At 41.6% G+C, this 25,084-nt stretch overlaps 1 protein-coding gene across 3 annotated transcripts in view; it reads left to right on the forward strand.

Moving 5' to 3' along the window:
- Positions 1-25,084, forward strand: part of CHCHD3 (coiled-coil-helix-coiled-coil-helix domain containing 3) — a 137,323-nt gene that overhangs the window by 11,196 nt on the left and 101,043 nt on the right. For all 3 annotated transcript variants that reach the window (XM_038153211.1, XM_038153212.1, XM_038153213.1), the window contains exon 3: positions 12,003-12,087. In XM_038153211.1, the coding sequence (XP_038009139.1) occupies positions 12,003-12,087 (85 nt within the window). The remainder of the gene's footprint in view (positions 1-12,002; positions 12,088-25,084) is intronic.

Raw genomic sequence — 25,084 nt, forward strand, 5'->3', positions numbered from 1 at the left:
ATCCTACTTTGCTCGTGTTCTGAACTCCTTGACTTGCAATGATATCGTATTAAAGTTTTGCCCAACACCAGGCTGAAAATTGGGCTTCAGATATTCCTACCTGTTGGTTGAAATTGAAATTTAAGGAGTAAGGAAAGGACATTTCTTCCTTTTTTTTTTTTTTTTGCAAGGTTTATTGTGTGCCTTTGGCAATGCTTCACAGAGCCGATTTATCAGATTCTCATTTTTAGCTTCATTAACCACGTTTGATTTCACCTCATGTTAATCACATAAAAACAAGCATTTAATCTCAGCTGCTTTTTTAGGGTGGGAGATGGTGGTTCTTCCCAGAAATGTTCTGCTTCTCCTTTTATCTCTGGAACTTTTCACTGAAGGAGTTGAATGCTTTGTCCAAGATGCTTCACTTTTTGTCTTCCTCTTTTCCTATTCCTTCCTTTTCCTCCTTTTTCTTTCTTCGTTTTCCTTTCCCTTTCTCCTTTTCCTTTCCCTTTCTTTCCTTTTTCCTTTTTCCTTTTCCTTTCCCTTTCTTTCCTTTTCCCTTTCTCCTTTTCCTTTTCTCCTTTTCCTATTCCCCTTTCCTTTTTCCCTTTTCCTTTCCCCTTTTCCCCTTTTCCCCTTTCCTCCATTTCCCCTTTTCCCCTTTTCCCATTTTTCCTCCTTTCGTCCTTTCCCCCTTTTCCCATTTTCCTCCTTTCCTCCTTTCCCCCTTTCCCCTTTTCCCCTTTTCCCCTTTCCTCCTTTCCTCCTTTTCCCCTTTTCCCCTTTCCTCCTTTCCTCCTTTTCCCCTTTCCTCCTTTCCTCCTTTTCCCCTTTCCTCCTTTCCACCTTTTCCCCTTTTCCTTTCCCCTTTTCCCCTTTTCCCCTTTCCTCCTTTCCTCCTTTCCTCCTTTCCCCCTTTCCCCCTTTCCCCCTTTCCCCCTTTCCCCTTTTCCCCTTTTCCCCTTTTCCTTTCCCCTTTTCCACTTTCCTCCTTTTCCCCTTTTCCTTTCCCCTTTTCCCCTTTCCTCCTTTTCCCCTTTTCCTCTTTTCCTTTCCTCCTTTTCCTTTTCCTCTTTTCCTTTCCTCCTTTTCCCCTTTTCCTTTTCTCCTTTTCCTTTTCCCCTTTTCATTTCCTCATTTTCATTTCTTCCTTTTCCTTTTCCCTTCTTTCCTTTTCCCCCTGCTTTTCCCTCTCTCTTTTTCCCCCTCCATGAGAGGGAGGCAGTTCATCCTTGATAAATGTCTCCCCTATCCCCGATCCTGCAGATTGACATTTCTCAACAAGGGGAGATGGCACCAATTTAGGAAATTTAAGGAGGAAAAAAAGAATATCAGGAGGAATGGGTAGGAAGAATTACAGCCAGTGGTTATTCAGAAGAGTGTTTTTGTGCTAATCAGAAACCAAAGCAAGCTGGAATTTTTGGAGGAGCACCACTGATGTCAGATCACGTTGGTCAAAACTCGGTGGTTTTGTGTTTCAGTGCCAGTGTTGAACACATTTATTTTTGCTTTTATTCGACTCTGTTGGCAGAAGAAAAGAGAATGTTCTACTCAAAGTGAACCTCAGGAATTCCTGAATTATCTGGGAGCATCTTTGTGATAATCAAATTATTCTTTCTCCTTAAGATTTTCATATTTCACCTCTTCAGCCTCTTTTTTTCCCCAGTAGTACCTTGGTTTTCTTCCTGTTTACAATTTGTAGCACTAAAAAGCCACCATTTATAGTAAGTATTGCATCAGCTGAGACCAGACATTGGCACAAGGGATTTTTATTAGCAGATCTTATTGCAGATCATTAAAAATGCAGGTGTTGGATTAATGATCTTGTGAGAATTTCAAGCATTTCGGCATTATCTTTTATTTTTATACAATTTCTGAATAATGAAAATAACCGTAAACATCATAATTACATATTGTTTACAGCCTGTTTTCAGTTATTATTATTAAAAGCTGCAATACAGGCCTGAATATTGGGCTGAAAACACACATTTCAAATGTAGCTGTGTGCTGATAATTCAATAAAAAAGCTGGTGTGGCTGGAGTTGGAGAAAAAGCATCACAAAGTCTGTAAATCACCTCCAGTTTCCTTGAGAGAAATAAATCCTTTCTAGGAGTTACTTGAGATAGTTGAAATGTGAATATTGGCTATTTCTAAGCTGACTTCTTGGCTCCTGCTGTTAATATTACATGAAATAAATGTTTTCCCACTTGGTCACTGAATTCACTTCCAGATTATCCTCCAAAATAAACAAGCTGCTGTCTGGGCTGTTGGAATATGGAAATCTTGTCTTCAAGGCAAGAAATTCTTAGAAATTCTCCTTTTTAAAAGTGATTCTCATGTCCAGGACCTTGTACAAATGTTTAAATTCTTTCCCTCATCCCTTCTCCAGTCAGCAATTCCAAGCCTGAACGTGCTGGAGTTTCCATCAGAGCTGAATAAACAAATTGTACAATTACGGTTTGCTCTGCTCTGCTGGAACCTTTGTAGCAGCCTCTTGTTATCAGCTGACTGAATGAACAGGAGATGAGATTTGAGCACACCACAACAGCTGCTAAAGATCCACTTATTTCTCACTGCTGCTTTCTTTGTCCCCAGCTTGAGATGGAGTGATTGCTTTCAGACTTTGTGCAGCCTTTTGGTGCCCCCGTCATCGATAAATGAAATTAGGACTTGATATGGAGATAGTCACCTTTTTTTTTTGCTTTTCTCAATATTCAGCTTCTACTGGGAAACATTTTTAAATCCCTTCAAAATGTAGTGCTCAGGTGTTAAATGGCTTTAAATGTGCAACGTGGAAGTTTGATATCCTGATTTATCTTGCCGTGCAACTCCAACCACTGAGAAATCTGTTTAATGGGATCAGCAGAGCTATTGATGAGTGTTATCTTCTTTTTTCTTTCATTAACCTTTACCTTAAGGACACTTCCACTGCTTGTTTTTTCACAAAAAAAAAAAAAAAAGATTATGGACTCTTATGTTTTTCTCTCCCAGAACAGCTTTTAAAGTTATTAACCACTTTCATCCACAGAGGTAGACTTCTCTAGGATAATTAATTTATTGACATGTTTTTTGAAATCTTGGGGATGGATTGGTGTCGATGGCACTGTTGCAGTTTTGTGGCATTCATAAACGCTTCCTCAGCGGGATGTGCTCAGGACAGATGGGGAAAATTCATTCTGGATGTGGATCTGCTGCAGAATGATTACAAAAACCTCTCTTTTCCACCATTATTGTCCACTTGCTTTTTACATTATTCTTGTCTTTTCCTGCTTTAATTGTTGATTTGCTTCTACAAATTGAATCTCAATACAAGTTGAGTCTCACCTGCTTCCCCTTCCACCTTACCAGTGCTTTTAAAATTCTGCATTATTCTTTCCATCCTCCTTCTTGCTGATTTTCCTCACGAATTTAGGTTGGAAAAGACCTTAAGAACATGGAATTATGGACAGGTTTGGCTTGGAAGGACCTTAAAGATCATTTTGTGCCACGGCAGGGACACCTTTCACACTCCCAGGTTGCTCCAGGCTCTGTCCAGCCTGGCCTTGGACACTTCCAGGGATCCAGGGCCTTCTCTGGGCACCCTGTTCCAGTGTCCCCACCTTAAAAAAAGAATTGATGCTCCACACATTGATCTATGACATCAAGGAACATATTAATGAATGGCCTTAATTAACATGAGTCAAAATGAGTGCTGGCTGCAGGTTTGGGGTGTGCTGATCTATAAAAGCAGAGCCACCTGTCCCACTGAGAGTTGGAATGTGAATATTTGACAGTAAAATTCCATGCCTGGAGCCTGTGTTGCTGCCCAGGGAAAGGTATAAAAATGCCCTCCCTCAAGGCCTCTGAGAGTGAGTGATGAGCAGCTCTGTGATCTCCTTTTCCCTGCCCAAAGTGGCTCCAGTTCAGAGCTGAAATTGGGGAAGGATGACTTTTCAGTGCCACTGATAGTGCACAATCACAGCTGGAGATTCCTCCTTAGAGATGATGGGGGCAGATGAGCTGAACATCAAATTTTGCTATTTTTGTAGCCCTGGCAGTGCAGGGAGGCCCATTTGGGAGTGTTGGACTGAGCAGGAGTGGTTGGCAATTCTTTGCTATTAGTGGTGACTTCTAAGAGATGTTTCAGTTAAAAAAAACCCTTTTTACTTATCTGCTGTGTGTAAAAATCCATAATTATTTCCCTGCCCTCTGCAGTGGTAGAAGGAGTTTGTTGAAACACATGTGAAAGAATTTAAAACAGATTTTTTTCCAAGAAGATGAGAAGAACACCAGTAAATTTCCCTGCACTGTCAGATAAAATAGCTTTACAATAAACTTCTGAACCATAAAGATCAGGAACTGGACAACTTAAATTGTCCTGAAAGGACACCACATGCTTAATCCTCTTGAAAGCAGAATCATCAAATCCTTCTTGTCGTTGCTTACAATATGATTATTATTTTTTAATGTTGAATGATGGAATCCTCATGCTTTCATCCATTGTATTCCACAAGAAAAGCCTTCCACTGTGTGTGGAGCAGGGATTACTAAAACAGCTGAAATAGGAATTTTCTCTGCTGCTGTAGTGAGTCGAAGGCAGGGATGGTATTTTAAAGGTGTTTGATACTTCTGTTTCATTATTTTTATTAATTATTTTAAATTAACAGGAGGGCAAAATGACTTATGGCTAAACAGCTGCTGAAATAAGTTATTATCTCTATATTTGATTACAGAGTTGGGGGGAAGGGTGGGTTATGAGGAAGGTTTGGTTGAAATAATTCCCTCCCTTCCAGGGGCATCGAGAACAATTGAAAAAGTCACATTAAAACTCCACACAGTCATTTATCTACACAGCAGGAGTTCCTGCAGAAACTAAAAATTAGGGGAATTTGTATTAACTGGCTTTTTTAACTCAGTGCACTTATTGGTGGGAAATACCTGATTTTATGGGCTCTCCCATATTTTCAGTTGTATGAACATATTTCATGTTTTTTCTCTTGCACAACATCCTGTGTCTGTCACCTGTTTATCAAATTAAAGTCTTCCAAGACAGGGTATTTCAAAATATCAAAAATATGTCAAACCCACATATTTTTGGTAGTGAGACTCTCAGAAACAAATTATTTTTATAAAACAGAGCTGTTAGCACAGGCAGGTAGAACCTAATTCAAACAATCACAGGGGAAAACCTCCTCATCCTTTTTTATCCAGCCCCCTCAGAAATCCAGTGATTTGCTTTATCCCAACGTTAATGGGATATTGAAAGGAGAATATTCCAAATATAATAGGAACTGACTTTGTTTTGTTACTTCTAGACCATGCACTGTCTTGTTCCTAATTGAAATTAGTATAAATTGATTGATACCCACATTTACATTGGAAAATAGAGAATGTAATCTATGCAAGAGCGCCTTTGGAAAGTAAAATATTAAATATTTTTAAATTATGCACACTTAATTGCATTGTTTTTGTATTTCATTAGCCTATGAGCTCGTCTGAAATATTCCTGCACATTACCAGTGTTCAACAGTTCATAAAAATTTCTGTCCTTGGAGGGGAGCTTTGTACTGAATTCCTGATTGGAGGAAGTGCCTGGAGTTGGGAATTTCAGTAGAAAAGTTGCTGGATGTGTTGGTAGTTAAAATTGTATGAATCTGAAAGCAGAGTTTATTCTTGAGAATGCTCTTTAAAAATAATAATATTTAAGGAAACCCACAGCAGTTTAAATGCTGGGTTTTAAAGCACAGAAATTGCTTTTTTAGTGGTTTTAGGGATTTCTTTCTGCTGGTGCGCTGAAGGAATGGTTCATTATTGTTCCATTGAGTGCAAGGCTAATTTGGGTTATTTATAAGGTTAAAGATCACTATTTGAAACCCACTAAATTTTAAAAATAATTTCCTATTTTCCCTCCTATGCTGCTCCCTGCAAATCCAGTGCTTTTTAAGAACTAAAAATTAAGGAAAGCAGGGTAGATTTGATGGTGGTGTTGTCTTCCCACCTGATTTAAACACACCAAATACATTTCCTACAGCTTTAATTGACATTGAAATCATCTCTTCCACTATCCCAGGGTGCTCCAAGCCCCTTCCAGCCCAGCCTTGGACAATTCCAGGGATGGGGCAGCCACGGCTTCCCTGGGCAGTGTCTGGGGGAACAATTTCTTCTGTTCTTACTGAAGATTTTTGGGTGACTTGTGGAGATTAGATATGGTCCAAACCAGAGCTTTTATTAGGCAGAAAGAATAAATCAAGGCAATTTGCGTATTATAATATTTGCATTTTACACGTGGGAAATTGTTTTAATTGTGGAGGAGCCCTGGTGGGTGTGAGCTGGGAAGGCCCCAGGCTCGTGGGCTGCCTGATCCGATATTTATGAGCCTTAATGCACAATCAGGAATTTTCCTGGTGACATTTTCATTGATTCCCCCAAAGCTGCCACTGCCCTGTGCCAGCAGTTGAGGCAGATGATGGGGCTGAAGGCAGCCCCCAGGTGCCCTGTCCCAAAGGATCTGGTTATATCCTATTCCCTAATATTACAGGGATGGGAGAGCTTCCCCTTGGGTGGATCCATGGTTTGACTGCCCTGGTGTGGATTTTCAGTGCCAGAAAGGCAGAAGCTGCAGGCATTCACTGGGATTTGGTTTTTTCAGCACAAAAAGGAGTCTTCCCGTGGTTGGGAGGTACCTTGGAGCTGTGCTCTCTGTTTGGGGAGTGTTTCAAAGGGATTGTTGGGTTAAGTCCATGAATTTTGGTAGAAGTGAAGGAGATTTTAGCAAAGTTTATCCTGGCTTGGAGTGTGGTTGATTGAACACAGTGCTGGAGGAGGTGTGGAGGTGCCTCATTTTTGACTAATATTTCATATTCTTTCATTCTTTACACCCTCTCTTTCCCTTCAACCTTCTTCCTTCTCATGTTGGGTAAGTCCAGAGGAGGCCACAAATTTAAGGCACTGGAGCACCTCTCCTACAAAGAGATGCTGAGGAAGTTGGGGCTGTTCAGCCTGGAGAAGAAAAAAAGGTTGTGTGGAGATTTTGGAACAACCTCCCAGCATCCTGTTCACTGGACAGCATTTCTCTTTTAAATAGCCAAGCTGAACTAGAAGGAAAAACAGAACTTGGGCATTTTTTTGTGTGGTGTTTTTTTGGTTTTTGTTTTAATTCATTAGCTGAACATTACCTAGCTAAGTATTTTCTAAAAGGCATTTGATTGTATCAAACCTAAGTGTCTCTTCATTAATAACTTAATGCACCTGCCCTTTCCAGGGAATTTAGTGAAGGTGCCTGCTACTAAATGCTGTTTGCATTAATGGGGTTTTTTTTCCAAATGCAGGGCTAATGGGCAGATTCCCAGCTCTGCAGGCTGGAAGTTATTTGAATAATTTGTCCATCTCCCATTCCTGATTTGTCAGGCTAACATTTCTGAGGCTGCAGGTGTCTGCTTTCCCTGAGGTTTGTTGTTTACTGCTCGGGGTGTAATCCTGGCATCCTGCTGATTGTTTCTTTTCCGTGAAGCAACTGCTTTAGAGAGAGAGAGAGAAAAAAGGTATGGATTTGGATCTTGTGATTAACAAGGGCTGAGGAGTTGCAGTCAAATACTTGAAGAGTTGTAAAAATCTTTCTGTGCCAAGCTGTGGTAGATCTGTAGGATAAAATTGCTGATGGTTCCTCAAGAACTGGCATCACGTGAAGCTTTGCTCCCATCCTGCTCATGGGTGGCCTTTGGCGTTCCAAAGCAGAGCACATTTTACACATCTGAAACATCAGGAGCTGGTGGGAAGAGAAGTCCTTCAGTCCCTTTTGCTCCTCTCTCCTTATCAGTTGTCCTTGAACTACCCAAAACCTTTTGAATCCTGGGAAATCTCTTGGCCTTCTTGTTCTTTATCTGATATTGAAGCACAAGTGGGCTTCATATTAATAAAAATAAAAAATAAATATTCCATAAATATTTATAAAAGTAAATACAAAGGGTTAAGCAAATGACCTTGTACACTCTTTATAAAATACATTTTTAGTAGAAATCAGGGCTTGTGGCATTTTAAAAGGGTGGTTTAAAAAGGATAAGCCTTTCTCAGGTTTGCCAAAGGATGTTGGATGGATTGGAATCTTGGGCTCTGGAGAAGACTGAATGGAGAAGTGTTGAAATCTGCTTTTTCACAGGGCACAGGACAAGGGGAAATGGACTTAAGCTGAAGGAGGGTGGGTTTAGATTTGATTTTAGGAAGAAATGGTCCTTCAAACTTTTCCTGAAGAATTAGTGGACAAATAAGAAAAGTCAGGGTGCTGTTTGCCAGAGGCCACCAAAATGGCAAAACCGCCTTGTGCCTGGACGGTCCCTGCTTGGCCTGCCCAGATCCTGGCAGGACCTTGCTGGATTTTATCACTGATTTTATCACTGTTGACCCTGTCTGCTTTCCAGACTCCCACCAAAGATTCTCAGTGCTTTCCACAGCTGGACAGGGGAGAGAAAATAGAATTGCTAGAATTCCCGTGGAATCTCCTGGGAATGTCAGCTCTGGAGCAGCTCCTGGGTTTCTGCAGGGCTGTTCCTCTCGTATTCTCACTCCACTCTGCTCTGTCCAGCTGCACAAAACTTTTTTTTTCTTCTTAAATCTGTTATCCCAGAGGCATCACCACCATTCCTGGCTGGCCCAGCCTGGTGGGTCCATGCTGGAGCTGGCTGGAATTGGCTCAGGATGTAGAGGAAGCTTCCAGAAACCACCCCCATAGCCCCCGGTCCCAAACCCTGCCCCCACAGAGCCAGCACAACCATTCTGTGTCTGGGCTGTTCCATGGGGCAGTTTGGTGCCTCTCAGAGCATTGTGCTGATGCCTCAGGTTTAGCTTTTACATTTTTCACATTCACTGCTTTGGTGTGTGGGTCTGGGCTTCATATTATGGGATGGTGAGCTCTCTGCACAGAGCAGGGAGACAGAACAATTCCTGCTCCAGCTGGGACCAAGGACAAATGAGCCAAAGCTCAGGCCAGGAGCACAAACAGCGTGGGCTGGAGAGAGACAAACAAGCAGGGTGGGAGTGCCTGGGCTAAAGCTGGAACGGGACAATGAACTGCAAGGTGCAAATGGAGCAGAGCTGAGCCAAGGGAGAGACCCCGGGAGCGCTCGTGCATTTTGGGACCATTTGGGTTCCTCTTGAACCCTGAGCGTGTCCAGAGGGGACAGCGAGGCTGGAGAGGGGCTGGGACACAAACCCTGAGAGGAGCCCTGAGGGAGCTGGGGGTGCTCAGCCTGCAGAAAGGAGACTCAGGGCTGCCCTCATCGCTCTCCCAGCTCCTGAAAGGTGCCTGTGCTCAGCTGGGCTGGGCTCTGGCTCCAGGCAGCACTGACACAACCAGAGCACACAGCCTCGAGCTGGGCCAAGGCAAACTCAGGGTGGAGAGCAGGAAAAAGCTTTTCCAGAAAGGGGAGAAAGCTCTGGGATGGCTGCGTGGGGAGGAGCTGCAGCCACCATCCCTGGCTGTGTCACCAAAGCCTGGGTGTGGCACTGGGTGCCAGGGTCTGGCTGGGCTGTTGGGGCTGGGCTGGACTCGATGGTCCTGAAGGTCTCTTCCAACCCAGGGATTCTGGGCATTCTGTGAATTCTGGGAATCTTGGCTGCAGCCCTGGCTGGGCTCTTGTGCTGCTCAAGGTGGATCCATGGAGGAGATCCTCTGAATAAATCTCTACTTTATTCTGTAACTCTGCCCAGCCTCTGTTTTAGGTCAGCCTTCTCAAGGCATCCGTGCAGCCTCTTTGGGGGTGCCCACCCCCATTATCCAGGTGCTTTTCCATTCCCATTATCCCAGGAGAACTCTGCCAATCAGACACCCGTCCCTTGGTGTCTGAGGGGCCAGAGCAGCTGTTCCTGGGGTTTGGAATATGTTCCCTTCACTGCCCACCTCACGAATGGGTTTGTGATGGGACCTGTGCACTCTCACACTCACCTCACACTTTGGTTTGTGCTCCTGGAGGAGCAGGGGCAGCCCTGGGATGCAGGTGTGACCTGCCTAAACGTACTTGAAAACCTTCCCCCTTTGCTCTGGGATGAAGCTGACACTGATTTCAGCATCCTGAGGAACTTCTGTTGTTAAAGGAGGTGGTGGTGGGAATGGCTGTGCAATAATAATTTAATGTTTAATAGAATAATATTAATGTATTAATATTTTAGCAGTCTTGCACCCCCCAGGTTTAACATTCTCTAGTATTTCAGTGGTCAGCTGTGTGTTTCTAACGCCCTGTAATGTGAGCAGAGATGGCCATCAAAATTGTTATTTAACATTTAATGTTAAACACTCTGTTCCCGATCCTCTCTCAAATAAATTATCTTTTCTCTTTTAAAATGTTTCTTCCCCTAGAACAAATCCCTCCTCCTTGTAGAACTGCAATTTTTAATTTTTTTTTTTAAACTGAAACATCATAAAGCTCCCATTTGGGGGCTACCCAATTACATCTTACAATAATTCCATGGAATGATCTATAGTTCCACTTTTATTCCCTATTAGTATTTGCCTGATCGATGGGCAGCCTAATTGATTGTTAAGGTCAAATGTCTTTATTGGCTGCTGCCTGAATCCTTCCTCATTATGACAGAAACCATCCTCAGCTCTGTTGGAGTTCTTGTACTCATTTTTTTTGCACCAGAACCATAAATTTCATTCTGTAGATGCTGGTGAACAAGATAATGAATGTTGTTATGTCATTCAGGATAATCCCAATAAAACGGGGGTTTCCTTTTTCACCCAGCTTTTTGCCAGACGTCTGTTGAAAGGTTCATATTTCCCTCTGAATTTTAATTTTAAAACATTTTTTAGGCTAGGGTCTCACTGGTAATTCACAAGTTTCCCCCCACTTTTCCCTCTGTTTCTGTGATCTCAGCATTTCCTGGGCCTGGCACGATGGATATCGATTCCTGCTGCTTTTTCAAAGACATTTCTAACTGGATTAGTTGGCCAAAACTCCCATAAAATTGATGAAGCCGCTTCATTCATTCATAAAGCCCTTTTGTGAGGCTGCTTTAGCATGAGCAGAATCGCAGGGAGGCTGAAGTAGAACAGAAATGTGGAATAATGATTTTGGATAATCTCTGCAGATAAATCCAGCTCCTGGAGATGAGGTCACAGAAGACCCTCCAGTGCCTGAAAATGAATTTCCCTGGGCTTGGCCTCCCTGTGCAGGGTTTTTATGACCCTTTTTGGGGTTCTGTTTTCCTGGGTGTTTTGGGGTGGGATCACATCCTGGAGCTCTGGGCTTCCATGGAGGGGGAGCTGAGGCAGGAGTGAGGGAATTCCCTGGAAATCCAGAGCATGGCACAGCTTCAGCTCGGTGTAGGTCGGGTTTTATTCCAGGCAGGATTAGGATTAAGCTGGATTTTGGTGCTTTTGGAGATGGCGTTCAGCCTTGTAGGATTTTGTAGGAAAAGCCTTTCCAGTTTTTCTCCCTCTGTTCATATTCTTGAAGCAGTTGCTTCCCTGCTTTTTTTGTTCTTAACCAGAGTTTCATTGATTCATCTGACAGAATCTGAGTGAAGGAAATACTCTTTCCATATCCTGATTAAAAAAAAAATCAGGAGAAATTGGGGCAAAATCTTTGTCTAGGATCTAGAAATATGAATATTTAGGGTGTTGTAAAAGCTTTGTTGTGTAAAATGCATCTGAAAATACTTGATTCATTACACAAAGATATTTCTTTTGGTTCTGTGTGAATAAAAAGCAGCATTTTATAGCTTTACTGTTTATGTCTCTGTCTCAGCCCCATGGTTTTACTTTACAAAGACGTATTTCTGAAGAAAAAGATTTAATTTAATGTATAGTCCATGTTGTTTAATTTTTGAAAGATTGCACTAATTGAAAAGCTGTTTAATAAGAAAGTTTTTTAAAGGCTCACTGGTGTGCTAAAATTTCAAAGATGGTTAAACCACAAGAAAGCAGCTCCAACTGCTGTGAGGAAAAAAGCAAATAAACAATGGAGGGCACTGTATTATGCAGTTGTTTCTGTAATTGGGGATAAGTCGTGTTCTGTTAACATTTCATTGAATTTTCTTTTAATTGCAGTTAATGATGAAGAGCTGAAGAAAAGAATAGCTGAGGAACTGGCGCTGGAACGAGCCAGGAGAGACTCTGAAGCTCAGAAGAGAAGGTTGGTTCATTAATAATAACAGTATTTCAAACAAACTTGGACTTAATGCTTTTATTTGATTTATCTGCTTGCTGGAATAACTGAGTTTTGTGCACAAACTGGCTGCGAGAGCTCTGGGGGCTGCAGCAGGTTTGGATATTAAATCCATGTTCAACAACAAATGAGCTGGAATTTCCCTGTGGGAGCTGATCCAAACTGTTGCTCTAAATCCCTTTTGACCTCTCAAGCTTGGCTTTTTGGTGCCTTTTAAGCTCAAGCTTTGCTGATTTCTCTGGAGCCCAAATAATCACTTTGTGCTGCACAGCCAGAGCAGGGGTGGGGTCCCTGTGACCCCAGGGGCTGAGCAAAAGTACCTTGGAACAGCAGCAAAAATGGGAATTCTGGACTTCTGTGGGAATTCTGGAACTGCCAGGATGGTTTGAGGTACTTTGAGTATGTAAAATACTGTATTAAACCAGTTCACACCAGTAAAACCCTTTGGGTTCCTTTCTGTATATTGAAATATTCCTTTCTTAGGCTTTTTTTTTTTTTTTCCCTCAGAGATTGCAGTGACTCTGAAAGCCTGATCAGAGCCATTATTAGCAATTAAAAATCCCTCTTTAAATTTAGAAATTTTGGTATCTGCTGAACTTCTGTGTTTATCCCTCCTTCCAGTGATTATTGTAAATAGATAACGCACCACACCGAGTAGAAATATAAATATTCCACGCTGTCCTCCACTGAGAATGGGGAGAAAGGCTCATTATGATGGATTACAAAAAATTAGGCTGTAATTAGTACTACTTCAACTGTCTGCATAGATCTCAGTTGTTTCCTACCCAGCATTCTGGTATTTAATTGAGTTAGGTTGATGGAGTATATAATTAGATAGGACTGTATTAATGTCCCAGGGAAAAAAAAAATCAGGCTTTTCCCTTTTTTTTTTGCATCAGCAATAAAGGAAATCAATAAGTTCCAGTGAAATCCCCCCTCTCCTCAACTGGGCTTTGACAGGAAAACTTGGGTTATTTTTGAGCTTCTTGAGTGCTCAGGACTTCAGCTAAATGGGATTAAAATCTGGAAATATTTGGTTTGCAACCTCAGCCTCTTCTCATGTGACACTTCCAGAATTCACCTTGCAGGGTGAAAGGGAGGGAGCAAATTGGGTAAAATATCAAAGTAAATTAATGATGATGATGAAGGAAAAATATCAAAATTTGTTAACAGCTTCACTTCTTTTCCAGTTTTGATTTATTTAATTAATTTTTTGGTTGTTTCATTATAATTTTTACACAGTATTTGCAATATAAAAATCTGCTTTTAACAGAGCATAGAGGGTTTTTTTTATCTTGAATGAAACAACTGTAAATGATGCAGATCTTTTTCCATAAGTAAAACTTAAGGTGTTTATGAGCTGAATTCTGGTGGAGGTTTGTGCTTTAAAAACATTCAGGAAACTCACATTATTCAGATAAATTCTTTCATCTTCCATGTGCAGAGTGTTCCAGCTAATAGAAACATGGAATGTAAGCTGTAGTAATTTGTGATATAAATACAAACACACTGATGCAGTGTTGGAAAACAGAACAAAAACCTGAGCTCTACATTTAAGCTTCTTGACCTTGCACTTGTGATTTATTAACAATTTCATTTCATAACCCGCTAATTTTAAGACAAATCCTGTCGGGATGTGACATAAAAATCAAAGTTTTTACCTCCACATTCATCTTATGGATTGTTTTACCATGGATGGTATATTTTACATGTTGATATTCTCACTTCTTTCTCTAAACCAGGTTTTTTTTCCCAATATTTCAATGAAATAACATTTCAACATAAAAATATCTGAAACTTTGGACTGCTAGTTGTCTGATTCCAACTGCCTAATAGCTGATTTTGGTGCTGTTCTGTGAGCAGTGGCTGAGCACATTTGGGTTTGATTGCAAGATGTCTTTTACTCATTTCAGACTGTGAAGGGAAGAAATCTTAATTTGAACTTGTAGTTAAATTATTTATTCACACATCCATCCACAGTACAGATGGGCTGCTCTATATAAAGTTAAAATCTGTGCTTATTTTGGGGATTAGAGCTGAAGAATGACTCTTAAATTATATTTTAATGCCATCAACTCTCTAACAATATATAAATTACAGCTTTTATTTAACAGGACTTGGAATATATAATAAAATAGTGATTTAGACCCATCTTAAAATATATTTCCAAAATTCTGCATTGATTCCGCTTTACTCTTCCTTTTACTCAACCCAGCTGTGGTTCCTCACTTTGGTTTTTGAACATTGTGAAGTATTTAATCTGAAAATCAGTTTCATTTTGGAAAGTTCTTTTAGAAAACTGAGGATCATCGATTTAAAACAGAATTTGTAGAGTTTGCAACAGTAACTGTGAGCAGTTAATGTGGCAGAGCTGCAGTCTTAGGGTGACACTCAAGCGAACATAAAAATGAGAGGATGGACACCAAAACTTGAGCTCGACAGTGGTGACAGGTAATAAATGATAATTAAGGGAAGAATTCTGAATAATAAATAAGAGAAATCCACGCAACTCAATGGACCAGTGGGTGATAATTTCAATTTTGCCTTTTCTCTGCTTATTCTAGACAAGCTCAGCAAATGTTTAGCTTTTTTTTTTCCAATTTCCCAAGAAAATGAGAACATTTTTAAAGTCGTGGCTTTGAGAACAGGCATTGGGGAAATAAGTAAATTTCCTTCTCCCATCAGAGAGCAGAGTGGAATTATCCACTCCATCCATTAACTTTGTCCTTGGATGCAAAGCTGTTCATTTGTTGGGCTCCACGACACTGATGGCGCTCAGTCAATCTGTTTTTCAAGTTTGCTTTAAACGAAAAGTGCAGGCAAAGTAAAAAGTATTTTGAGACAGCAAAAAGAGCAACTTCTATCATCAGCATAATGATAAAATTTTAGATACTGCCAAGCTCATCAGAGTGCTGGATTCCTCCACTAAAATACACAACCCACTGCTTCAGAGGCAAGTGATGGATGTGATTTCCCATGGAAATTGAACGTTCCTGAATGATGACTTGCCTTTTTTTCACCCCTGAAAATCAGAGAAATTTCAGACTTTTTATTTTGCTAATCATTTAGCTCAGGCTGATTATATTTGGGCGGGGTTCAGTTTCTTGCTTGCTGAGTGTTTCCCGTCTTCCACTTTTCAAATATGATTTGGCACAGGGCAGATATTAATTACATGAAGAGTGAGGTGTTTTTGCAACTGCTGTGCATGGTGGTGCCTTCAATAGTGCAGGAAGTGTATTTTGTTCAAGTCCTCAATATATTCATGCCTGGAATTGTGTTGGTGTGTCCCAAATCTGTCCCTGCAGTTTGGTTGGGACTGTCCTGTGACGTGCTCTGACACCAGGGCTTGTTTCTTAGAGGAAAACTCCTGCTGGAAGGAGGAATTTTAAGACAGGGAAAGGCTTAAAAATAGACTTGGGTTTGTTTTGGTGGCCCTTCAGTAATTCTGCTGCCAGCTCTGCTCTAGAAGTGTTTAAGGCATGACAGAGGAGGAGAGGAGGAGGCTCCAGGGAGAGCTCAGAGCCCCTGGCAGGGCCTGCAGAGGCTCCAGGGTCGCTGCAGAGGGACTGGGGACAAGGCCTGCAGGGACAGCACACAGGGAATGGCTGCCAGTGCCAGAGGGCAGCCATGGATGGGATCTTGGCCATGAGGAATTCCTGGCTGGGCTGGAATTGCCAGAGCAGCTGGGGCTGCCCCTGCATCCCTGCAGTGCCCCAGGCCAGGCTGGACACTGGGGCTGGAGCAGCCTGGGACAGTGGCAGGTGGCCCTGCCATGGCAGGGGTGGCACTGGAGGGGCTTTAAGCTCCTTCCCACGTAAACCATTCCAGGATTGTCTGGTGGCTTTTGATAACTGAGTCTTGTGTGTCTCTGCCATCTCATCACCTGTGACCCGGTGGTCAGACTTGGGTGACTGTTCTCTTGAAAAGCACATGAAATATCCTTTCCTTGAGTAATGCAGATGAGAGCTGACAGAATATTGTGTCTTGGTTTGAAAAGCCAGGTGTCTGCTAAGGAAGGCAGGAGCCTCCTCTGAAATGGAAAATGCAAACCCCCTCCCTCTGAATTGTTATCATTTTGAAATTAAGGGGCTCTCAGGCAAAGATATGGGAATAGCAGTAACAGTTCTTTACTGGGAAAATTAAAAATACAAATGCAATAATACAAACAAAAACCAAACCCCTGCCAGAGTGAGAGCAGGAGCTGAGCCCTGTGGCTCAGGGTGGTGGCAGCAGTGCCATTCCATGGTGGCTCAGCCCTCCTGCAGGGCCAGCTGTGCTTCTGCTGGAGCAGGGATCCTGCACAAGGCTGGAGTTTTCCTCTGCAGCTCCAGGGCTGCTGGAGATGGGCCTGCTCTCCCTCTGGCAATGCAGGGCAGCAGAAAGCTGCTCCTCTGGGAATGCAGGGGGCAAAGGCTGCTGTGCTGCTGCCAGGCTCAGATTGGATCCAGGTAGGAATGCTTGGCTCCTGCCCTGGGCAGAGCATCTCCCCATGGGATGATGGAATTTGATCAGCCCTGCAGGGACACTCAGTGGCCATGGACAGCAGAGATCTCCTGGAGGGAGGATTGGCTGTGGGAGAGATAAAGAAACTGCCCCATGGACAGAGAGAACTGCCCCAGCTCTGACAGGTGGGGATGGAACACACGCCCCCACTGACATCTGTCAACCCAAGACCCATTCCCTGGGAATGAATTGTTGGATTCTGTTCCCCGTGGCTCAGTGGGCTCCAGAGCATGTGACATTTTATCTGTCACCAGCTTGACAGCTGATTGCAGCCTCTGTTTGTGCCATCCTCATCTGTTTGGAGGAATCTTTCTAAACTGTAAATGAGCTTTGGCTCCGCCTTGGTGCCCAGAGTTGCTCTGTGATGGGTTATTAAAATTGTAGCCGTTAGATTTTTTTTGTTGTTGTTGTGCTTCAAGGAGGGTCTGGAGATAACTGCTCATCACTCTGGGGTTTCATTGATGCTCTGAGTGCTTCCCCTTTTTTTTTTTTGTCATGTCTCAGCAGTACATTGCATAAATGATGACTCCAGTAAACCTGGAGTAAAGAGTTGGTGCAGAACAAATTCACCAGTGAAATGTAAAGTGAGATAAGAATGGAGAAGAGTATTGGACAAGAAGCCTTTGGGAAACTGCAAACCAAAATTGTTATATTAAAATCAATACTGGGGCTTGACCTTTCTGGGCTAGTGGATACTCTAAAACTTCCTATTGATTTCTGTTGTAATGACATGTTTATTCCAGTTTCCTGGCACAGGTGTGGAGAACAAGGGGAAAAATAAAATTATGGATTTCTTTACAATGTTCATTTTCTATTTCAGTGAGGTAAAGGTATGAGGAGCATCTTAATGTATCTTTAGTTCATATGGGGAGCTAATTAATTGTGGTGAAAACTTCTTCAAACCATTATTTTCCTCCTAAATGATTTTTTTCCCCAAATAATCAGCTATGTATAATTGGGAATCCTGCTTTTTAGTGTAGGATTGTCCTCAGGGGGAACAAAAAACTCCTTTTTAGGGAATAGTTGTTATTTTGTCTTCTGCCACAGGGACCTCTTGGTATTGTTTGGATTAAGTGGGGAAAGAGTGTGGAAAACTTCATCTTTTCTACTGCTGACAGTCAGAGGAAAAGCTGGGAATACTCCGAAGCAGTAAAAGTGATGATAATTCTTTAGACTTGGGATAGCTCAAAAAGAAGAGTTTAATATCTCCTGGCAAGAGAAGCTGCACTGCTTTGGGAAAACCAGAAATCCCAATTGATAAACACATCCAGGAAGGCGAGGGGATTTTCTAGGGGCAACTGATTCTATAAAAAATTAAAATTAACCCTTTTTCAAGTGGTTGGAACCCTGGCTGCTGAGAATTCCAGACTTTCTGTGCTCCAGGCTCTGACCCCCAGGAGAACACTGCAGTGACCTGAGGCCCTGGAGAAGCTTCCAGAATGGAATGGCAGCACTGGGATTGTGGGTGTGGGGTTTGGATAGAAGTGTGTGATATCACAGGGGGAAGCTCAGAGTTTTAAGGTTTTAGAATACAGTAATAGATGTAGAGCTAAGATGGAAGTTTTAGGGCAGTGCTGGTCCTTCTTCTCCTTCTTCTCCATGGGTTTGGATGGTATTTTGTAATTAGACAGAAAAATCCACGTTGCGGACTTGGAGTGAATAGCTATGAAGTTAAAAGAATTTAAGTATAATTTAATAATTAAATAATTTAACCCTAAAAGACCTTGTAACAAAAGATTGTTGACCATTTTGTACCTTGCTAATGAAGAGCTGCAGAACTCAGTACCTATAAAACTATAACATAAATAAGAAATAAAAAACACCTAAATCGAAACACAAACTATGATCTCAAATACCTTCAATCCCAACCTCAACAAAAGAGAAAAAAACCCCAAAAACTAACATTTAATGGGTTGTGTGAGGATTATAACATTATTATAATTTATCATTATTTATCTATATATTATTATATCATATTATTGTATTATATGATTATATAATATTATTGTATCATATGATTATATAATCTTATGATATGAAATAATAATAATAATAGTAATAATAATAATAATAATAATGATGTTAGGAGGAACATAATAATAGTAACAGTAATAATAATAGTAATAATAATAACAATAATAATAATATATAGTTAGGAGGAACCTAACTATAATAATAACTTTAAAACTTAAAAAAAAAAAAACACCTTGGAGTGCCAAAGGGCCCCTTCAGCCTCAGGGCTGTGGAGATTTTGGCCTCACATCCCACTGAGAGTCCCTCCTGTTTTCCCTTCCCAGCCATTCCATCTCTCCACCATCTTTCCCCCTCTCTCAGCAGACACTTCCCTCATCTGATCTCACACTCAGCAAAAGATTTCGCAGTGGATTTATTCCTCAGCAGCTGCAGTATTCCAGGGGTCTGTAGGATTAGGGGATAATTCTGCCCTGTTGTGGGAGAAGGGAGCCAGGAGGCTCAGGTTGGGGCAGGGCTGTCTGCAGGTGGGGGAAGAGCCAGGATTAAGTGGGAAGGAATTTGGGAATTTGGGATTTCAGCAGAGGTTTAACTCTGAAATAAGTACAGGGAGCAGGTGAGCTGTTGGACCTGGTGCCTGTTGATTTTTTTTTTCTTATTTATACTGCACTCTTTATAAATGGTATGTTCTGTAGTATTTAATAAGTTAGAAATGGAGATGTATTTCTTTTTTTTTTATAAGATTTTTTTAAAGGATAAACTGTCTAATAAATGATATTTTAATTATTTTTACTTCTAACTTCATAATTAACTACTTGTGTCTCGTCATGTGGATTTTTTAATTTAATTTTACACTATCATTTAAACTCGTGAAGAAGGTGAAAAAGAAGATAAAGAAGGACTAGTTTCTGTTTTAAGACTTCCATCTTGTTTTATATATATTATTATATTCTAAAACTTTGCACACTAAGTTTTTATTAGGTGATATTATACACTTTTATTTAAGCTGTACACTCATAATTTTACTTTTATCCTTCAATTTTGCAAGCTTTTTTTTTACAGCTTTAGGTCAAGTGCAGTGTTCTCTTGGGGGTCAGTATAGAAAGTCAGAGATTTTCAGCAGCCAGGGTTCCAACTGGTGCCTTTTTGCTCAGCCAGCTCTGCAAAGCAGGGGAGTTTAGTGTGTGATTTTTACCTGCAAAATGCCAAGGAAGCATAAAAATGTTTATGAAGTTGGGAAGTGTCAAACTGCCTTAGAAGCCTGTTGAAGTTTTATTGTTTCCAGTGAAAAAAGGGATCATTTTCAGAAGGAAAAAAGGTGCTTGGCAATGGCAGAGTTACTCTCCAAGGTTTCCTGCTCTGATTCTCCATTAATACCATTATGTCTGGCTCTCAGGATATGGAGAGATGAATCTTGGAGATGGGAGGTGGAAATTGGAGAAAGCAGAGCTATAATTCACTCCTGCCTTTATAAACCCCAATTTTCAAGGGCTTATTTTTCACATGGATTTTAAAACCTGCCATCTCAGCTGACAACTTGGATACCAAGCTTCATCTTGATCAGTTTATTTCTGGGAGAGATGGGAAAATGACTCGGAGCTAGTGAGAGAGCATCCACAAAAATAATCCTGCTTCATAGTTTCAGATTCAGGTAGGAAAGAGGAAAACTATTCCCCCCCTGGCAATTTTAAACAAACCTTTGCTTTCAAACTGCTGAGCTCTTTCATTTCGAAAAGCAGCAAATGAGCAGCAGAGAAGCACTTAAAAATAGTAATAATAATAAGAATGATACTAATAAAAATTTTTCTAACTGTCACTTCATTTTAATGGATAATTAACGTTGTCATAATTCCAGGGCTGCTTTTGCAGATCCCAAGGGGAAGGATATTAAGTTGGAAAGTAATTTCAAGTGGAGTTATGTGGCTAGCTAAACATACACAAATTATGTAAAGCAGTTTTACAATTCTAACTCAGGTTCTCCGTGTCCCTCTGGCATAAAAGTGGGAATTTGCTCGTCTATTTTGTCTCTGTATAATGCTGATCTAAATGCACCTATTTGAAAAGCAATGGCTTTATGAAATGTAATTAAAAATCCCCTCAAACAACCTGCCCCCCTTTTTACTCACCCCTCCTCCTTCCAACACCAAACACTGCCCCAAAAAAACACTCCCACAACTCAGGAATCTCCATGAAAACTCAACCACTGACAAGAGTCACTGTCCTTGTTGCTCTGAGTGTTCACAAGCTGTCCGTGGAAGTGCTGTTGATAAATTGAATTAATTGGAGTGAGTTGAGTAGATAACTGAGATTTGAAATGAGTGTCTTGGATCTTCTGATCAAGGTCTGGCACACAGAATCACGTGGCCATTAGCAGGGATTTTTCCTTTGACAGATGTTAGGCTGGGGTAGGAAGGCAGCTGGGAAAGGGATAATGAGGGTGTTCTGCTGGATAGTGTGGCTTGGGCTGAGTGTTTGGGTGATGTGACAAGTCTGGTGTTTGAAATAGGGTGACTGAGGCAGTGATGGTTATGTGGGACAAGGTGGAAAATACTCTTAAAATTGTATTTTCAGTGTTTGCTTGAGTTTGAGAACAGACGTCATGGAATTATGGAATCATGGGATGCTTTGGGCTGGGAGGGACCTTCAAGATCATCTCATTCCATAGGGGCAGGGACACCTGCCAGTGTCCCAGGCTGCCCCAATGTCCAGCCTGGCCTGGGGCACTGCAGGGATGCAGGGGCAGCCCCAGCTGCTCTGGCAATTCCAGCCCAGCCAGGAATTCCTCATGGCCAAGATCCCATCCATGGCTGCCCTCTGGCACTGGCAGCCATTCCCTGTGTGCTGTCCCTGCAGGCCTTGTCCCCAGTCCCTCTGCAGCGACCCTGGAGCCCCTGCAGGCCCTGCCAGGGGCTCTGAGCTCTCCCTGGAGCCTTCCCTTCTCCAGGTGAGCACCCCCAGCTCTCCCAGCCTGGCTCCAGCTCTGGAGTAGCTCCATGGATTCCTCTGGGCTCTCTCCAGCAGCTCCAGGTGCTGCTGCTGTTGAGGTCCCAGAGCTGGACACAGAACTCCAGGTAGGAGTTCAGCCTAAAGAAAGATCAGAATCCCCTGATCAGAATCCCTCCTTGTCTCTGCTGTGGAACACGTCCCAAACTCGTGTGGGAGTTGTGTGACAGTGTGGGATGGACCAAAGATGAGGGAGGAGTTATTGGGATGGGAAAAGGTCAGTGCCAGCTCAGGGATCAGTGCTGGAATCACGTCACTGTTCTCAGCACTGTGTATAATGAATCAGGGGCTAATTTATATTCATGTATGGCAAATGTTAAGGAGGAGCAGTCATCCTGAGGAAGAAGTGGATATGGAATAAAGCGATGGAGTTCTCATTAAATTCAATAATGAGAAGTTCAAGCATAACTGCTCAGAAGTGTGATCCCTTCCCTCTCTGCCTGTGCCAGAGTCATGAGAGCTCTTGGTCACTTGTGATGGATTTGTCAGAGGGTTTTAATGGTGCTGGGTCTGCTGGGTAAAGTGGGGCCAGTTTGGGTCCCTGTTGTCATGTTTGACTGGTTTTGCTCTAAGGCCTCATGAAATGATGATAAATCTGGATTTGTGAGCTGTCTGATCCTTTTTGAGTTCATATATTCCCATGATTTTAAAGCTTCAGCATTTTGGGGTTGGATTTGGAATCTTGAAATCATGGAATCTTTGAGGTTGGGAATTCCTTTAAGATGGAGTTCAACCATTAATCCAGCACTGCCGAGCCACCACTAAACCACATCCTCAAGTGCCACATCTTCAAGTTGTTTAAATCCCTCCAGGGATGGGGACTCCAACACTCCCTGGGCAGATGTGGCAGGGCTGGACAGCTCTTTCCATGAAGAAATTTTCCCAATATCCAGGCTAAACCTCCCCTGGCACAGCTTGAGGCCGTTCCCTCTCCTCCTGATCCTGTTCCCTGGGGTTAGATCCCAAATCCTCCCCCGGCTGTCCCCTCCTGTCAGTGAGTCATGCAGAGCCACAGCGTCCCCCCTGAGCCTCCTTTTCTCCAGGCTGAGCAATAGGAGCACCAAAAATTTGAAGGCCAAATGTCCTTTTGACACCATGGCTTTCAGGTGCAGAAAAAAAGAGATATTTTCTGTTAGTATTTGCATGATTTTAAAGGTTTAAAAGGGAAATTTTAGAACAGTTGTTACGGCTGTGGTTGCTACGAATGTTACGAAGAGCTCCTGTCACTTGTGCTGTGCAAAGTCTTATGTGAGTGGAGAATAATGTTTTTAATGAGTGAACAGTGGTAGAAACTTCAGTTTTGAAGAACATTTTTGTGTTTCCTGTGCCTTGACCTTCCAGATCATTTGTTTCCCTGTCTCTGTCCTTCGTTACGTGTTTGTAAAATCAGACGAACTTGAGGTAATTTCCCCGACTTTGCAGACAGGTGAGATGGAGTCGGAGAAATCTCCATTTCACACCTCTCAGAGCTCAGCTCAGCTTGGAGATGTTTTCCTGATGTCTCTCACATCCTTTCAAATCCCTCGGCAGCTCCGCCGATTTCCAGCCGTGGCTTCCCGTGGCACATCCCGCGTTCCGCTCATGAAATATTGAAACTCGGCGCTCACAGGCATCATTCACTCATTAATATTGCAGCCTGCCCTAAACACATTGCTCAAAACATTTTGGGATCTTCCGCGAGTCCGTCAGGAGGAATTAAGGAGCTTGTTGAGGTCCAAGAAAGCAGAAAACCTCATGAATCCTCCTCGTGTTGCATCATCTCCAGTTGGAGTGAGTTTTTGGCTTCCATATTGGATGATACCTCATTAAATTTGTCCCTGATTCATAGAGGACAGGATGATTTTCCTGACCGTGGACTTTGGAACGGGGAATATTTTGATGTTTTGCTTGGTTGGAAGTAATGAAAAATGACACGGTTCATGCTTTAGGCTTGAGTGAGTTTATGGTGGAACGTCACAGATCCATCAGATTGTGCAGCTTGGAGACTGTAATAAAGATAAAACAACTGGCAAGTAATCACTGTCCTGAAAAAATAGCAAAAAAGGAAATGCTTAGGCCTTGATAGTGTAATAAATTTCCAATATCTGAAAATAAGGGCTGGAAATGACAAATCACTGCATTTCTCTGAGAGTATTGTTTGCCAGTTTTGGATTTCTGTGGATTCTTGATTAATGGAGAATAAACCGTGAAGTGGCCATCAAAGCACAAAACTAATATTTTTCAGCTTTTCTCAGTGTGTTGCTGTTGTCTCTGAATTAAAAGGTGCTTTTTCCTTAATTAACATCTGCAGGTGTTTTTCAAGAACAACAGAAATGGATATTTGGAAGTAAACAAAAGAGGGAGTTCTTGTGGGTTTAGAATTAAATTACTCATCTTGTTATTGCGGCTAACAGGGGTCATGCTGGGCATGAGGAGAGTCCTGGGCCATAAATCCACATGGCAAAATTAACAATTTGCTTTTCTTGAACTTAATTAAAAACTAGATGTGAAAAGGATGGAAACCACTTGGAGTGCAGCAAAGTTTTATCAGTCTTTTTTTTTTAATATAGTATATTTTTGTTTTTCTTGTGATACAGAAAACTCCTTGGCTCTCAGAGATGATTTCTTGTTTGGGTCTTAAATTTCTATTTCTGTGTTTCAAATTCTAATTTCTAATTGGAAAGTGGAGCCAGTTCTATATTTGGCTTCTCTTATCCTGTTGGACTTGCTATGATGGTTATCAGTTATTAATCTTAAATAATTACTTAATTGAGAAATTATTTTTCCTCTTGCTTTGCTTTGTGTTATTATGTTGTTATTACTTGATTTTAAGAGATGTGGGTTTAAGTGTTTCAGTCTGTTTTACATCATGCCCTAATATTTGATAAATTCACAGGTAAATTCTCTTGTGCTTAATCTTGCATGTAAAACATTCAAAGTTCAAAAGCTGTACAATAACAAATGCCATTAAAATCCCACATTCCCTGCTCTTCCAGAGAGAAAAGAGAGGATTAAAAAGATGGAATGCAGAAGCAGAAGTGTTATTTTGGTGAAGTATTTTCCCTTTGGTCTGAGGCTCTGCTGGAGAGGAGGTTGGAATGGGTGCTTTGATCTCAAGGATTTGATTTCTGTACCTCCTGCCCACATCTCAGAAAATCAAAATTAACAAAACCTGGCTTTTTATTTATTTCTATTTTAAATACATTGAATGTTTTAAAATATTTATATATTTTTTTATATCTGGGAGTGTCTTCCAGAATTCTTTTTGCTTGTTGTTGTGTGATTGCTCCTCGAGGTGATGTGGTGGCTTTTGCGTTCAACGTGAGCCAGATCTGATTTAGAGGTGGAATGTACTGCAAACATTATTTTGATTAAAGTGACTTCAGGACTAAAACAGTCCAAAATTTGTCATACAGCGAAGCCTGAATATGACAACGTGATAACAAAAATACTCAAATTCTTGTTATGCTCCTCTGACAGGGATAAATCTTCTGAGATCCCTAAATCC

The sequence above is a fragment of the Motacilla alba genome, chromosome 1A (assembly GCF_015832195.1).
Source record: "Motacilla alba alba isolate MOTALB_02 chromosome 1A, Motacilla_alba_V1.0_pri, whole genome shotgun sequence".
Taxonomy (NCBI): domain Eukaryota; kingdom Metazoa; phylum Chordata; class Aves; order Passeriformes; family Motacillidae; genus Motacilla; species Motacilla alba.